We start from the raw sequence: 17812 nt of genomic DNA on the forward strand, positions 1-17812 counted from the left end.
AAAGAAATGGCTGGGTACTAGGTCTAATTTATAGAGTTCAAGAATTAAAAGATCTTCTTTTAGCTTGAATAAAAATAATGACTTTTTAATTAAAAAACATTTGAATATTCGTTCAGCAGAGGCTTAAGACTCGGTCAAAAAGATTCTGGGCTTATCAAGAGGTTATGGAATAAAATGAGCTCGGTTTCAAAATTGTTTGAAAAACCTGCCCTAGAGTCGATATATCGCCTGGGCTTATGTTCCCGAGGCTCGTCGAGGTGTTCGTGCAAAGTTACGTGTTTTTCGTATTCCCCGAGTGGCGATATATCGCCTCCTAGAGCTGCGATATATCGGCATACGTTGAAATATTATACACGTAATTGCACTTTTTCAGCCTAATTTGAATTGAGTAAATAGCTTTGACTGAGTCCTATAACGATTTCAAAGCTGCTGGCAGACTCTGAGATTTTCAAATATTACTCTTAATAAACTATTCCTCAAAAATACTTAATTTCTCAATAAACATGCACATGACAAGTGTCATGATTTTATTGGTTCTATCTAAACCTTAGTGTATAATAAATATCATCTTCATAATCAGCTATATTAATCAAACCTTATGTTATAATTAATATTCTTAAATTATAGGTTAAACTTATAAAATCTACAAGTGTTGCTACGGGTGTCCAACTAAGTCCGGCTTGAACCAAAATCCACAGTAATTAACATACTATAACTATTACTAGCTATTACTACTACCACTACTATCTAACTAGCTAAGTAAAGTTCTTGGACTCTACAAAGTTTGTACCCAGAAATGGTCTTGAACTTTTTTAGTTTTGGAATAAGGTAAATCACTCTATCATTAAGAGCACTAACATCTCCGTTGTTTGTTGAGAACATCAAAACAGGCTTTAGTATGCCCATTCGAGCTCGAGGCCATAATGGGATTAATATGGAAACTTTTTTTGACTTCCTCCTTAGTGAAGCCTTGAAGGAGTTTGTCATCTTAAGTAATTATACCACATACTAGGGAAATTCTTGGTAGGGGTATTGTAGCATCTCAAATTTGCTAATAAGGCTTAGTGTCTTGATTAGCATGCCAGGAGGGCAACAATTGATTTAATTATGATAATACGTGGATTAAATGATTGTATAATTAAAAATGCATGTTTAGGTAAATTAAATATGCATGTGGACCCATTTTGGTTAATAAGGGCATAATTGTAATTTTGGCCTGTTGAGAGCATAAATGTGAATTATATGTGTGTTGTGCTTGAGATCAAGAGATTGTGGTGATATATTTGTGATGTGTGATCTTAGACGGTCCTAGGAAGCGAAATAGGAAAATAGTCACAATGGGGTCAAATACCCAGCTTGGGGGGAGCCTAGGGGTATTTTGGGAATATAGCACGTGTTCGGGGTTACTGGGTAACGGGTGATTATTTAGTGATTGTTTAAGTATGTTAGGATTAAATGGGGATTTATAGGAACACTCGAGGAATTAGCGGGATATGGAAAATGACGGGATTGCCCTTGGTGGCATTAAAGGGTTAGGCATTTATCTAGGGGCATGATGGTCTTTTGGTGGTTAGGCTAGCCTTAGGTAACGTAGAACCAACCAGAAACCCAAGTGAACCTCTAAGCCTTTCATTCTCTCTCCCACGTTCACACACTCTCTCACTTGGTCTTTGGAGGAGCTTTGAGAAATTTGAATAAATTGCCCAAAAGTTGAGGATTTGAGGCTGGGACTTAGGGAAAATCAAGCTAGAAGTGTTGAGGAATTGGCTCAGGGTTGAGATCATTACAGAGGTAAGGATTAGAGCAAGTTTTGTTCTTAAATTTCTCTGTTTTTTTTAGAGTTTTGGGGTTTGGAACTCAAGTGGTTGAATTTAGGTGGTAATGAGGTTTTGTTCAGTTTGTTTGGGTTTATGTACTGCTCTTAGTATAGTGTAAGTGATTTGGAGCTTAATTATGGAATTAGAGTATGTTTGGATTGATTTGCAGAGGTTTAGAAATCTGAAAAAACGCTGGAAATTATGGGTTTGCGGGGTCGCATCGCGGCCCGCATGAACTCAGGAGGCCTTGGGGATTTGCTGAATCACCTTAGCGCCGCGGCCCTGGGCAGGGCACGTCACGACGGGTGTCTAAAGAAATTGAGAGCTGGGCTCTCTAACTTGTAGAGGGTCACAGCTGTAAATGTATGGGTGTCGCAGCTCTAATTTAGGGCACCGCGACGCAAACATGGGTTTTTGTTCAAATTAGGGTTTTAAACTCGGGAAGGATTCTACTACCTTGTTTGGTAGGATTCGAGGTCCCAGATGCTAGAATAATATTCCGAAGTTCTTATTTGGTTTAGGCTTGATGGATTGTTATTATTGATGCGTTGTGACTAGGTTTTACATCAAAGCTCAGGATTGCGTTAATCGATCAGCTCGAGACACATGTAAGAAAACTGTTTGTGCCCATAGAGCAGGGCATGACCCCATTATTTGTGTTTCAGGGCATGACCCTATTATTTGTGTTTAATATATGTGTGAATACTTGTAAATGTTATGTTATGTGGTGCATGATCATGAATGAACGGCAAGGGCCGAATGGCAAAGGCCAGGAACGACAAAGGCATGTTGAATGCAGGTCGCTAGGGCGAGACCCTCTAAGGGTGCAGTATTCACCAGCTTGGTGATGACCGTGAACCCAGTGCCTGGTAAAGCACCTAGGTCGGCATAGGCCGCTATGTGTTTAATCTACTGTTTGTTTAAGTTATATATTATCGGATTGAATTATATTATGTTATGCGTTGAGTTTTCTTGCTAGGTCAGGACTCACGGGTGCTCTATGATGCAGGTAAGGAGAAGGGAAAAGTCAACCAACTATGAGTTGGAGAGCGTGGAGCGGCGTGTACATATTCGGCCTACCTGGCTGCCACGGCCGGGGTTGTTTTGCAGGATATGTTGTAACACTTGATTTTGTCGCTTAGGTCGATAGGTCGACTGTACCTACATTTTTGAGTTGTAATACATTTTCGAGTTGTAATACTTTTTCGAAATAGTATTTTGGGATTCCAAATGTCTAACTTTTATGACTTTAATGAATGGCCAAATCTTTTATAACTAATGTTGTCAAATGAGTCTTTATTTCAATTTAATCATATTTTTTAACCTAAAACCTTGATTAGCGAGCTAATGACATATTTATAAATCACATGGTAACAACTTTAAAGTAGTAGGGCGTTACAAGTATTTTTGTTTTTGGCACATGGAGAAATTATACGATAAATTCAAAATAATTTATGACGGTATACATTGTAGTTATAACAAAATCCCTCCATTCGATAAATTCAAAATAATTTATGGTGTCGAAAGCAAGATTTGAATCCAATTTTAGTACCATAAATTATACGGAATTTTCTAAAAATTAGTAGAATGCCTACTATAACTATTATAAATTATCATATACAAAAAAAATTAAATTATAATTTCTACTTGTTGCCAAAAATAGAAATACTATTTCTGATAGGAACAAAAGTGATCCCCTACTTAAAAAACTCTATTTACTTCAAATATCCTCACTATATATAATTACTAAAAAGACAAAAAAATGCTCCAATAGACTCTATTTACTTCAAATATCCTCACTAAGTATAATTACTAAAAAGACAAAAAAAGCTCCAATAGAATATAATATATGCAAAAAGTTTATTTCTTCCTTTTTAATGGTTGAATTAATTATTAGTTGTATGAGTTAAAATTATGGGTTCGGTAAAATTATATATTTTATAAGTTATTTTGTATTATTATTTAATTTTAATAATTTTTTATAAAATAGTCTTCGACACTCTAAATAATTAGTTGAAATTTTAAAGAGATGTTATTTTATAAAATAATTTTAAAATTAAATTAAAGTACAAAATAACCTCAAAAAAATAGAGAATTTTCACCGATTCCTCCAAAAATAATAAGTCTACCAAAGCAGCCAAAATCAAATTGTATTAAAGAAGGGAAAAAAATGAAGTAAAAACAACCGAGTAAATCACATGCTTAATTCATTCACATGTGTTTCTCTTAACAATGATCAAACTACAAATTTATACTCTTGAAATTACGAAAAAGTCCCTGAATCCTGCACGTGTCAACGAATAATCTCGTGGCAACTTTTATTTTTATTTTTATTTTAAATAAATAAATAAAAATCAAGGAAGAAAAATTAGAAATTCGGTAAGACCACGAGACGAGGCTCTCAAACTCAACCTCTACCCCTCCGCCTCTCTCTCGCTCGCTCGCGCTGGTCAGCCACGCTCGCCCAACGCCTTCGACCCTTCCTCTTTTACTTGAAGAGCACCGCCGTGAGGGGCGGCGCTAACTCCGTCGGAGCTATTTGTTAGAAAGCTGTGTAAGCACGCCAGCTGCTCGATCGAGTTCGATCCTCGTAAGAATTTTTGCTTGAAACAAAAGCAATGCCGGCACAGAAACGGTCCCACGATGCTTCGGAAGATGATCTTATGGAGAACGACCACGAAGACAGCCATGAACAACCTGGAGACGAAGAGGGTACGTCTTATTTCGGTCAATACCCAAATACCAACGCCAAATTTCTTCTTACTCTGACAGACTTTTCTTCTTCATGCTCCTTATTTTGGTTTGTTTACTTTTTCCTGATTCTTGTATGGTTGTTCATGGCGTTCTCATGGGTTCTTCTTCTTTCTCAGAATCCGATCGAAGTCCTTCGTCGAGCAGCGGTGACAAAGACGAGTGAGCTTGCCTTTTATTTTTCTTGTTTTTGTTCTTCTACAACTTCTTCTTCTTCTTCTACTTCTTCTTCTTCTTCTCTCTTAATTTCAAACAGTTCATTTCCTGTTTCTTGAAGTGTTTGATAGTTTCAATGCTGGGTTTTGATTCGCGATCCGTATCTTTTGGTTCGTGCAACTGTTTATCTAGTGTAATACACAAGCAGTTTAGGGACGAGCTATGTGGATTTACAGGGTATTCGAGTGTGTTTTAATGGCTTTTGTTGACTTGTCTTTTCTCATCTTTCTCTGCTGTTTTCTTGTGCTCGTAATAACTCGAAATTTTGAAGAGTTGGGTTTTGGATCTTTTGGTTTATGATGATTCGGGGTCTAATTAATTTTGTTATGCATGAATGTCTCAAGCATGCCGCTGCTTATTCCGATCTGTTAGTAGCTCCAGCATAAGCATATTGCTTTGATGATGCTTGCATGGAGTTTCCGATAAGAGATCCTTTAGTTCGTGGTTTAAACTGCGTCTTCAAGCATTCTAGCTCATGTCAGTGTTAAAAAGTTTTTTCATTTGTTTATTACTCATCGATGAAGTTTTGGTCCATTGGAGAAGGATATGAGCTCACTGAATTTTCCGGTTCATATCGTCCAAATTATACTGAATTTTTCTTTCTTAAATGATTTATGTAAATAAGTGTCTACCTTAGGCGGCCGGTTCATTTCACTTAATTTATATGTTACCCAGATCTTAGTATGTGTATGTAATATATGTGTTATATGTGTTATATGTGTGTGTATATATATATATATACGAGATATAACGAGAAAAAGTAACCGGTCACAGTCTCCGCTCGTAAACACCATTAAGATTTTTAGACTATAAACACAAAGTATCATTCTGCTCTATGCTAATGTTCATGGGTTTGCGTTTATCTGCAGATTTATCATTGTAAAATTGGCAGAAATCCGGAAAGAGGTTCAATGCCCTATCTGTTTAGGTATGAATTTGCAAACAAACTCATTTTAACGTAAACAGATTAAAGAGTTCAAGTAAGCATTATGGCTTGTCCTTTTCTGGAATGTAATATATTGTAAATATTGGATTATAGTCTTATTGCGTAACATTGCACATTGGCGAGGTTCGTTTTGTAGTGTGTAACTGGTTTAACGTACCCTTTGAGCTTAGACATCATTATTTTCTTTACTGGATATGTGACACATGTGTGATGCACGTTAACTGTTAATCAGTTGGAATGTCATGGCCAAAACCACCTTTCTGCTTCATAATAGAGATATATGGTCTCGTTAATATTCAGTAGTTGATGTTATGTTTAAATTTGCGTTTGAAATTGTGCCATCTTGTAAACAAAATGGGTGGAGTATAATTTTGTACGAGCTCCTTAGTGGCACCCTCAACCAGATATATGCTGGCGATATATACTGATTGTCTATTACTAATAAGTTCTGAATGGACTGCTGAACCTCCCTGCCTGAAGTTTTATTATATTTAAGGAGTCTAACATTGACTGGAATATTGATCTATATATAGTAAGTTTTATCTCCAGAACATGCCATCTTCAAGCTGAAGTGAAGGTTTGCCTCCTTGCATTGCATTACCTATACAAATGAAGATGCACGGTTAGGTTGCTCATGTGGTTGGATGAGTGGGTGCGAGTAATGAGTCTGGGGTTCTAACTCTAGTTGGAACAAAGGGTTCATTGTTTAACTTATGTATATATATATATATATATATATACATATAAAGTACTTCGTTAGAAACCGTGAAGTTCAAAATCCTGTACTTGATTATCTTTATAAATTTCTTTATTAATTAGTTTTAGGTGTAACCGTAATTATAAACTCTTGCATTTTCTTCCCATTCTGTATTTATTTGTTGGGGCTCTGTTTTTAGTGCCTAATCCATCTAAAATGCTACAGGTAATTCTGTAAGAGATAGTGTTTCACTTCATTTGATTTTGAAGTTTAATTGACAGGTTCTGTGACACTCATATAAACATTAGAAAGTCTTATAGTTCTATTAGTTTTCTTTGATCTCCCATGTTTAATTTCTTATAATTGTTACACTAAGAGGCCCCTGTAGATTCATGTTGAACCCATTTTGAGTGTTATCATTTATCTAAAATGAATAACATTACTGCCTATTTTTCATGTGTAGGGATTATTCGGAAAACAAGAACAGTGATGGAATGCCTGCATCGCTTTTGTAGGGAATGCATAGACAAATCTATGCGCCTGGGGTATGTATAAATTCAGCTTTTATATATTTTTTAATCTATTTATTTTTATTCAAATAAATAGTAGTATGGAGTTTCCTTGTGTGGTTTATATTGTTGAAATTTTAATAAGTTGATAATTGAATATATGAGATGATAAGAATGATTTCCTTGTGTGTAGTTGGTGTTGTTTTGTGTTTGTTTTTAGTTTTTTGATTGTACCAAGGTTTTCCTCCGCCATAATTGAGGGTTTTTTTTATATATTTGAGAGGGGGCCTGACCTAGTGTTTGGTCTCTATCTCCCTTTTAAAAAAAAAAAGAATGATTTCTGATCCTAACTGCAGTAACAATGAGTGCCCTGCTTGCCGCACTCATTGTGCTAGTCGTCGTTCTTTGAGAGATGATCCAAACTATGATGCCTTAATTTCAGCTTTATATCCAGATATCGACAAGTATGAGGAAGAGGTATAGTGAGATTGATCCATTGCAGTTAGCTTAGAATCAGTTTACTTTTTTGTTTTTATATTTTAAGCTCTTGGTGTTTGGTATGATCTTCCTAGGAGTTAGCATTTCATGAAGAGGAGAAAGCTCGCAATAAGCAGGTGAGATATTCTCGTTTATAGTTCCTAAATTTTGTGCTTATTGACGTATGAAACTGGCTAAGTTATGGTGCATAAATTTTATCTGTATTTCTCTTTTAAAAAGTAGTTTGGTTTCTTCTGATGTGTTTATTTTGGAATGACTAGAGCAGAATAATTTGCTTTCTTCTTCTTGAGTTGCGGGCTCTGAGTTGTTGATGGTTTGTCAGTTGAAGGCCTTAATCTTTGAGTCCATGTGTACAGATACAGGCGACCATTGCCCAAACCTTACGCCGTCAATCGGAAGCTCTTGGTAGGAAAAAAAATAATGCTAAATCTACAGCTGCTGCATTTGTGAGGAGATCACAGGGTAGCTATCGAAATTTGAGAGGGAGAAGAAACTCTCGAACTGCTGCAGAAAATCAAGAATCGGATGATAATGAGGATGCAAATGGTAATGATGGAAGCAAAGATTCATCGTCTGCTGATGAACGAACAGAACATAGACCAAAAAGGTCCAAGAGATGGGGAGGAGGCCGATATTCACAGTCTTCTTCAGCAGCTGCTGGTGCAGATGGGGGCGGTGATGAGAATGATTCTGAAGTGAACAGAGAAATCATTGGCGCGTCTTACAGTTTTGTTGGAAGCTCAGAAAGACTTGCATGGGGAAAAGGTGGTATGCGTAGTCACACACGACATGGATTGAACACTAGTGGCAATGGTAAGAATGCCAGGAACACCCGTCTCTCAAAGTTGGGGGATTATCTCCGAAATTCTGAAGAAAATAATGATGAGGTAATTTAGAATTTTAAGGTTTATCTAGTGGATTTTTGATGATGAGGAATAATGAGGATCCATCAGACTCTGTTTAGCTATAATGCTGCTGAACCCTGGTTCATTAAAACACGCGTTCATGCATACACATGCACGTATCAATGATTTTATTTCCTTTTTCCTTTGGTGGCAACCTTGTTTTCTTTTGCAGTGAAAATCTTGATTCAGTTATGTCTTCTTGTTAATTTCAGCTCGACATCCACCTCGTGCTTGTTTCTATTGATGAAGATAAAACTCCAAGCTTGCAGCGGCCATACCTTTGCTGCAGGCCCACTTTGTCAGTTAGACACCTATCCGAGGTGATTTATATTCCTCTAATTCCCTGTTAATACATATATATATGTTTTCAATTATCTTGTTAAAATTGATTCACTTTTCTTTGCAGTATGTTGCTCTTCAAACTGCATTGCAAGCTGACGAAGTTGAGATATACTTGGTAAAACAGCTCGATGAAAAATTCGATCCATCAACCTTAGCGAAAATTCCAATTTTAAAGTCTAGCGTATCAGAATCCATGGAAAAGCTACAAGTTTTAAGAGAAGAAGAAACCTTGGCAGAACTTACAATTCATAGCTTTACTTGTGGATATATGGTAAGCACCAGTAAATTCTTTTCATGCACACAGACTAATCTAACCAGTTATAGGTGTTGTTTGATTATTAAACATAATAAACTATTTAAAACACTCTCTTCATCTCTTTCTTTGATGTATTCTTTTGCAGCTTCTTGCTTATCAGAAGAAATGGAGCTCAAAGTGGCAGTCCTGACTAGTATTCTGCTACCTTTATGTTATAACCCAAAAAGAAAACCAAAAAGTCTCACCCTTTTCTTACAAAGGTACATATAAAATTCATACTGGCTGTGAAGGTTGTCAGGTAGGAAGGGTAGTATTATTATTCATAGCTTAAGAACTCTAAAACATGTTATTGAATAGAATAAACATGTTTGATTTTAGGAGCTTGTCCCCATTGAAACGCAAGACTTTAGAACTAGGAAATTGGCTTTTCTTGGTCTCCAATTTGTTAGTCAACTTTAACAACTTTTCTGTAGATTATGATTTTCCTTGAATCTTATTATGATCACTATTTTTGTTTCTTCTTTAAATCCTCACCTGGATTGGAAATTGCATTAGAAAGATGAAGTCTCATCCTAAGCTTTGTACTGCTTTTACATATTGTTTCCTAGTTTTTTTTTTTTTTTTTTTTGTATGTTTTAAGCACTATAATGTATATTTAATTTTAATCATAGATATTTTTATAGATATTTTTAAGTTGGGCTTAGGTGTAATTGGAGTGTGTTAATTATTATTCATATATTATGGAATAAAAAAGGTGTTGGTTTGTGTTTTGTGACAACGCATAGAAGAGATTCAAAATACTTTTGTGAGATTGAAAATTCTAAAAGCCATCTGTCAAAGAAAGTGTCTAAGGTTTTCGACGTTGAAAAGAAGTTTCTTCATATCATTGCCTTCCATAACTGCAATTTTGGTCAAAGGTGATTATTATACTTTTTTTTTTGTGGGTGTTACTATTTGCATTCCAAGATCTACCCAAAAAAAATTAATTAAATTATTTAATATATTTGTTATTTTTTTTAATATATTTGTTTTTTTATTATTATAATAATTATTTGAATCGTATATGCTACTTATATTCTAGGAAATTGGCTTGCAACCATCTTAGTACAGGTTCAAAATTGTACATTTCCACTAGGGTTATATCTATATATATTTTCTAAAAATAATAAAAAATTGTAAATGTGTTTTATAAATTTGTATACACATTTTTTTGATAATTTGTTTATAAAATAATATTTATCAAAATAGTGGTGATGTACAGTTTTGAACAGATATCACATAGGTGTAAAAATGTTATTAATTAAATAATAGGGATATATTATATCTATTAGATACAAACAATGTGCGATTTTGTACGAATGCCATATAAATTTTAAATAAATAAATAATATTATATATATATATAAATGACATAAACATATTGAAAGAAAAATTAATTTTTATATTTATAATATGATAACATTTTAGACCACAAACTATCATATTTAAGGTACAAATTATTTATGATATTATTTAAATTACACTTTAATGATTGGAGAATAAATTTGTTTATTCTTGATTGAAGATAAACGTTATTCACTCATATCATACTATTTATATACACATATTTATATACACATGATGGTTATATATAATGTATTTATAAATATATATATTTATATAAGTTAGATCATATAAAAAAAATAACATATTTTCTTTTTAAATATTTTGATAATTTTTTTAATAAAAATTAAGATTATGTATTATATATTATTGCTATAATGATATTTTATAATATTTAAATTTATATTAATACAAGTATTAAATATCTAGTCTTGTATTGAATATTATTGTAATAATATTTAAATTCATATATATATAATTAATAAAAAATTAGGATTATGCTGGGTCAAACTGGTATTTTGAAAAAACACACGAGCCAAACTGGTATTTTGAAAGAAAAAATAGCATTTTGGCCTCTGTGTTTTTTCTAAATACACAATTGGCCTCTGTATTTTGTTATGTGATAATTTAAACTTTGTGTTTTACAAAATAGATCAAAATAGTACCCTATATTCAATTTTGGTCAAAATATTTTTTATTGTAAGATCAATTCTTGAGTCGTTTGGTAATGCGATTAATTCAAAGAAGCGTAGAAGGTGATCGAGGAACTAAAAATGAAATATTATAGTTTAAAATATTTTGACCAAAATCAAGTCTGAGGTACTATTTTGATCTATTTTGTATAACACAAGTTATGAATTGTCATTTAACAAAATGTAAGGGTCGATCGCGTATTCAGGAAAAACACAAAACTAGTATTTTTCCTATTTTAAAATTATTTTAATTAATGTTTATTAAAAAAATTAAAAATAATTTAATTTCATAATGAAATAGAGTTTTTAAATTAAAAAGAAAGTCCTCCAATCATCCTTTAATTTAGTAAGACAAGTATATTAATTAAAAAAATCAACTTTCTTCAAATAAGAAAATGATAATAAATTACTTAGCATGTTATATGCAATAATAACTAGTAAAGTACTATGGGTGTTCAAAAAAATTTGCAACCCGAATAACTCGTCCAAACCAAACCGAAAAAATTAACGAAAAATGCAACTAAAAAAAACTCACCTAATATAATCTGACTCACCCAATTAGTACTTTTTAATTTTCTTATATATATACTTAATTTATATTAAAAAAGACAATTAAACAAACAAAATAACATTATAATAAAAATATTTTTAATAACTAATTTATAGTATTTTTTTGTAATACATTTAAACTAATTTATAAGAAGAAAAAAAATGTCTTTTTTTTTTGTTGTTATTGTTTTTTAAATCTCCAAGCCTTTAATAATTTTACCCTATAAAATTATATTTAATAATCAAACAAGCAAAATAACTAGAAAAAAAAAAGATGAATGAAGTCAGGTTTGGGCGAGTTAATTTTTTATTTTTTTTATATGATGGGTTATGATTTAGCATATAATCCAACCCAACTTTCACATTAGACGGATAAAAATCCTTTGCAATTCGACAAACTTATCCAACACCCCTGTAAAGTACATCAAAACAAAAATTCCATTGTATGGGCTCTATCAAATCTGATAAAAATTTCAAAATAATCAATTTTATAGTTTAATATCGAAACCCAATCATTTATTAGTTTGAAAAATTGAAACCCAATAAAAGTAAAAGATAAACTTATTAAAACCCTCATATATGGAGAGGTGCAGTGATGGAAAGTTAAAATGACAATGAATTGTTATGGAATGGAAATATTCCACTCAATTTATCTCATTTAGATCTTTGTACTTAACTTCGTTTTCTATATAATGGATCTTTCATTTCTTATATATTTTTTTGATCCTGTATTTTTTTTTATTATTTGTTTGGACCTTATGTTTTAAAAAATTTATTTTTGAACCTTATATTTTATAAAATTGTTCAAACAGACCTCTAAACTCAATTTTAATAAAAACAAAATTGAATATAACAACACAGTTTTTAAGCAGAATTATTTTATTTTTATTCTGAAGTGTTAGTTTGGTGAATTATTTGTGATTTCAGTTGAGAAAACTTTGACCAAAATCGGATTTAGGATTCTATTTGAACCATTTTACAAAGTGAAAATTATACTTAGTACCCAATTTAAGTTAATCTCTTTAATTTTTACCCACCTTTTAAAACTCTTAGATTAATACCCAAACTATTAATGACTCTACCCATTATACAGTGGTCTAGTGGAAGTGACAATGGAATATTATTTAAAGAGGAAAGTAAATAACAAGACAGAGGCAAAGATTGAGATTTTTACATTGGACTTCTAGTAGTGTTTTAAGGGTAATATGAGAAATGTGCTTAAAAAAGTGGGTAATATTCAACTAAATATTATTAGTAGCTATTTTTAGTTAACTAATTCTAAAACTGGGTATTTTTCAAGTTACAAACAAGTAATGAAACAAAATACAGGGTCCAAAAAAATATAAACCAAAATAAAAATAAAAACTTACAATTATGAGACACATAATTTAGTCCAGATAAAATTTTCAAACATATTTTTTAATTAGTGATATTAAAACAAGTGTTCTTGAATTAGCACATATGTAAAAAAAGTAATAATAAATAATTAATAACTTAAAATTCATCTTCATTTGGTGCTCTAAAAATTCAGCTATTATACAAAGGCTCTAACATTGACATATTTTTCACCAAATATAGTTAACATTTTAAAGCTTCATTAAATATTTTTTTTAATACTTTTTTTTCCTTTCTTTCTCCCATTAGTTATTTTTTTAATTATTATTACTATTTTTTATTTTAACTAATAAATAATATTTAATCAATGTAAATTATTTTAGATAATAATATAAAAAAGTAAAGTAAAATAGAAAAACATAAGTTTTGACGAGATATTTTGATAAATAAAGTAAAACACATTAAGATTATGTTACAGGTGTTTGGTACGAGGGTTTAATTTAGGTGAAAATTACATATTATATAAGAATTTTAATAGATTGTGCAAAAATATAGCCTTTTTTCAAGAAAAGTTAATCTATGGCTTTTTTTTGTTTTAATTTCACTTTTATGGGTTTAGTTTCCCATATTTTTGTATAAAAGTTTGTTTATGCCATATTTTCACTCTTAATCAAGTTTTATGAATTTTGAAGGGTATGTTTGTAATTTGATTATTTTTTTTAACTTATTTGATTATTTTTTTTATATTAATTTTATTTAACTATTTTTATATTAAATTTTTCCATGGTTGTTTTGCAATTTTTTTTTTTTTTAATATGAATTGTGTTTATTATTATTTTTTTTATTGTAAACATTTTTTTCCTTTTTTTTTAGGTTGTACGTTTTTTTTTAAAAACCTGGGTAAGGTAACCAGTTACTTATTTAATTTTTCAAAGTTATGTAAAAAAAATCCTACAGCTAGCTTAAATAACATTTATCTAGAGGGGTAACCAGTTACTTGTTTGTGTTTTTTCACATTTATGTAAAAAATAATCTTAGAGGTTAAATAACATGTATCAGGAGGGGTAACCAGTTACAGTGCGATTAGTAACTTACTGCCATAAGAGGGGTAACCAGTTATCATAAGAGGTTGACGAGTCACTCATATTAGAAATGAAAAAAAAAATCACATTTGAAGGAAAAAAAGAAGAAGAGTAAGTATGATTTAGTAACCTAGGTAACCAGTTACCATATAGAACCCAGAAATATACACACACATCAGAATGTGAAGGTAACCAGTTACCTCCTAAAATATACAAACAAACAACGTGAAGGTAACCAGTTACCACAGATCTCAAGACAAAAAAAAAACCCAGATCTGACCACGAACCAACCTCCTCCCTCGCCTCCAACCACTTGCCTCCAAATTGAACCAAAGAAGTAGTATTTTCCATACCTGTAATATTTTGTAAATTTTTAAGTAGTTAATTGGGTGTAACTGGTGCAGGTAATTGGTTACTTTAGTCTGCAATTAAATATGTCACTGAAAAACTTAATTGGAAAATATAACAGTTTTTCAAGGTAATTGGTTATTTTGTTGTTACTGAATGTTTTGACAATTAGAATTTAGACCAATATCAAATTTTTTTTTATCGCAAAGACAAAGTTGAATCTAAAATAATAATAGTTATTATTTTTTGTATATTTTTGGTCAATCAATGCAACCATATTAGTAGGTTTAATTAATTTTTTCAAATTTCAAGTTAATTATTATGTTTTTTTTTTTTTTAAAATGGACATCATGAACTTCATGATTATCATTATAATCTGTAAAATAGCTATGAGAAAAATATGAAATCAATGGTTCTATATTATGTAGAAGAATTAGAAAATTAATAAATTTTAAGTTGAAGAAAATTAGATTAATATAGTATTTGACAGAGCAAGATTTTACAAACCTGGTTTTCTTGGATGTTTTGGACGATGGAGAAGTTCGTCGCCGGAGATGGACGTCGCTGGAGAAGCAGATCCGATTGTAGGAAGGTGTTGTTTCACGTGGCTGGAGGTAGCTGGAGGCAACTGGGGGTTTGGGTTTGTGGCTGGAGTTGTCGGAGGAGAATTGTGTTGCCAGCCGAAAATAGGTGTTCTTGCTAAAAAAAAAATTCTGTTGGGGATGTTTTTTATCAAGTCAAAATTTCAGCATTGTAGTATTTGGATGTTTAATTACAATACTACCCTCCTTAATGAATGATTTGTTTGTTTATTTTTTATTTTTTAATGTAGGATAACTTTTTTCGAATTCCGATTTTTTATAGTTAATTTTTTCATACAAAGTAAGTAAAGTTTAATTACCATATTTTTGTAAATTGATAGCTAAAAAGTCATATTTTTTAAAAATCCCCTTAATTTAATTAGAATAAAATTATCAAATCAATCACATATTTTAATAAATTTATTTTTGATAACTTGAGAATTTGTGTTTTTAAGTGAGATTATTATTTTAATTTAATTTGAAAGTAATCTTAATATTTTTGAACAGTTCATACCAAACACTCTTAATGATGTTTTTTTTTTTCTTTTTCTAATAAAAACTCAAATTTCACTTTTATAATTACACAAAACAATTTTTAATTCTTTATACTTAAATAAACAATAGTCTGTCGGGTGGCACGTGGGTCCTACATTTGCTCCATGTTCTGCCTCCTCCTCCTCATCCTTATCCATCCCTCGCACGTGACGCTATCTTGTCCCAAAACTTATCCGTTTCATTCGCTAATTATTATTTTTTATTTTTATTTTTGTTGTTATTTTACTCGAGATAGATAAGCTCGAACAACTCTAAATTATTTCAGAAAGAGACAAAAATTTAAATAAAGCATTTTTCATTCATTTATTAAAATATATTTTCATAAAAGAAAAGGCCATCGCCACCGTGCTAGAAATTGATATTTCACTCAACACTACATATAATTACTTATAATTAAAATCCCAAGCTATTACATAGCATTAGCATTGATAAATATATATATATATATTTATATAAGTGATGGTAGGTGAAGTTAAACGAAACGTAAGCACAAAACCATTTAAATCAGACGAACACGTGGCGGATTCTGAAGCGAAAAAGACACTATTTACATGATATGATGATGATGATGATGAGGCCTTTTGTCACCTTACTGATGCTTGCTCCTCGTCTCACTACTGTACAGCCTGAGATAATATCAAATCCAATTAATATTACCCAAAAAAAAAAAACTTATTAAAATTTAGTAAAAAAATACCACAAACATAAATACTATTTTTTGTTAAATAAAATTTTTATATTAATCTAGGTTAAAATATTTAAATTATCATATCACAAAGCAGAATCCATTACGTTTATAGAACAAACGTTAGCCAATCTATTATTTCTTAAAATAAAAATTGTAAAAATTACTTTTTTTTATTTTGTACTTAAGTTTAATTTTGATAATATTTTGAGCAAAATAACATCTTTTTCTCTCAAATCAAATTTAATTAGTTATTTAAAATTTTCAACTAACTATTTATCTAAATTTTCAAAGAAAAAATTATTTTATAAATAATTATTAAACTAGACTAAAGTAAAAAATAACATTAAAAAATAAATAAATAAAATCATTAACATGGCTTATAAAAAAAACTATACAAAACGTAGCCTAAAGCTTTTTTTTGTAAAAGAATATTTTAGACTGATTATTGCTTCTTTAGTTTTGAAAACGTTATATATATATATAGTTATATAATATAGTGCGCGTGAATGTCACGCTCCGAGTAAAGATGGTGGGATATGATGACGACGATGATGATCTATGTAGGTATATACCAGTCGTAGACAGTGGGAGAGTTGGGCTCGGGCTGGTCGAAGAGGGTGCCGCCTAAGCCCTTGGTAGCAAGGTTGCTGCCTGGGTGGAACACGCTCCTCCACACGTTGTCTCTGTTACGCGCCACCGTCGCCGAAAGAGGAGTCGTCGGTGTGACCGGTGTGACTGGACTCACCGGCATCGACAGTGATCTCTGGTACACCTTATTACTCGTTTCCCCTTCGCCCTCTAAACAGAGACCAAACTTAATCACAATCATACATGGTTTTTTTTTAAGTACGTTAAGTACATATATATATACACACACACTAAGTTGTACCTTTGATGATCATCAAGGGCGATGGCTTGGTGGTGGTGATCTTTCTGAGCATGCCAAGCCCACGATCGGGTGAAGGTCCGGCAACGACGTCGTCCCACAGTTTATCTAGCAGAACCATTTTTTCCGATGATGTTTCTCTCACCTAGCTACCTAACCCTCTCTGTCTTTTCCAAATGGGATTTTCACTTATGACTTTTAAGGGTTATATATAGAGAAACGGGCTATGTCACCATTAAAATATCTCCTTTAGTTTATACTTTTTTTTTTCGAACGGACTACTCTTGTACTTCCAAGTGTCACTACATTTACTGTGGGCTAAGTGTCTATCAATCCGCGGTATTGTTATTTGTCATTTTAAGATGTATAATACTACATGAGATGAGATGGTAATAGTTGGTTAGTTATATCTTATAATATTTATTAAATTTAAATATGTAAGACTTGATATTAAATTGCACCAGCAGTATATCACTTCCTTATGGTGTTGATGTTGGACACAGTAATATCTCTTAGCATTTCCCCTTACAATAATCTAGAATATAAAATATTTTAAGGTGTCTTAATTCTAGAATATATTTGGTTTATTAATTTGTCATTTTGTTTATTTATTCTAGGATAAATATTCATTTGGTATATTGTGTTTTATCGAAATACAACTTGGTACATTATGTTTTCAATAATTGAGGGTAGTTTGGTTTTATTGATAAATTTTAATTGATCAAATTTGAGTCCATGATACTAAATATGTACAATTTTAAATTATAGGGTACCAA

General features: G+C 31.4%; 2 protein-coding genes across 2 annotated transcripts; one reads left to right on the top strand and one right to left on the bottom strand.

The window, feature by feature from the left end:
- The first annotated feature begins 4188 nt into the window (after positions 1-4188).
- Positions 4189-9464, top strand: LOC133801531 (putative E3 ubiquitin-protein ligase RING1a). The gene is made up of 10 exons (XM_062239765.1): positions 4189-4529; positions 4688-4730; positions 5654-5712; positions 6891-6972; positions 7293-7413; positions 7509-7550; positions 7791-8321; positions 8552-8659; positions 8746-8952; positions 9083-9464. Exons 1-10 carry the CDS (start codon positions 4436-4438, stop codon positions 9125-9127), a joined length of 1332 nt encoding a protein of 443 aa, XP_062095749.1. The 5' UTR covers positions 4189-4435; the 3' UTR covers positions 9128-9464.
- A 6276-nt stretch (positions 9465-15740) lies between these two features.
- Positions 15741-17236, bottom strand: LOC133801532 (auxin-repressed 12.5 kDa protein). Its single transcript, XM_062239766.1, has 3 exons — positions 17040-17236; positions 16723-16948; positions 15741-16088 (listed from the first exon to the last, which is right to left on the bottom strand). Exons 1-3 carry the CDS (start codon positions 17155-17157, stop codon positions 16052-16054), a joined length of 381 nt encoding a protein of 126 aa, XP_062095750.1. The 5' UTR covers positions 17158-17236; the 3' UTR covers positions 15741-16051.
- Positions 17237-17812: the final 576 nt, after the last annotated feature.

This window comes from Humulus lupulus, chromosome 9, assembly GCF_963169125.1.
Source record: "Humulus lupulus chromosome 9, drHumLupu1.1, whole genome shotgun sequence".
Classification (NCBI taxonomy): Eukaryota; Viridiplantae; Streptophyta; class Magnoliopsida; order Rosales; family Cannabaceae; genus Humulus; species Humulus lupulus.

Excerpts from the sequence above, each read along its gene's own strand:
- LOC133801531 (XM_062239765.1), top strand. The coding sequence starts at position 4,436 with ATGCCGGCACAGAAACGGTCCCACGATGCTTCGGAAGATGATCTTATG. Across the intron at positions 7,414-7,508 it reads TCGACAAGTATGAGGAAGAG|GAGTTAGCATTTCATGAAGA; the intron begins GTATAGTGAGAT and ends TGATCTTCCTAG. Across the intron at positions 8,660-8,745 it reads CAGTTAGACACCTATCCGAG|TATGTTGCTCTTCAAACTGC; the intron begins GTGATTTATATT and ends TTTTCTTTGCAG.
- LOC133801532 (XM_062239766.1), bottom strand. The coding sequence starts at position 17,157 with ATGGTTCTGCTAGATAAACTGTGGGACGACGTCGTTGCCGGACCTTCA. Across the intron at positions 16,949-17,039 it reads GCCCTTGATGATCATCAAAG|AGGGCGAAGGGGAAACGAGT; the intron begins GTACAACTTAGT and ends GTCTCTGTTTAG. Across the intron at positions 16,089-16,722 it reads TCTCCCACTGTCTACGACTG|GCTGTACAGTAGTGAGACGA; the intron begins GTATATACCTAC and ends ATATTATCTCAG.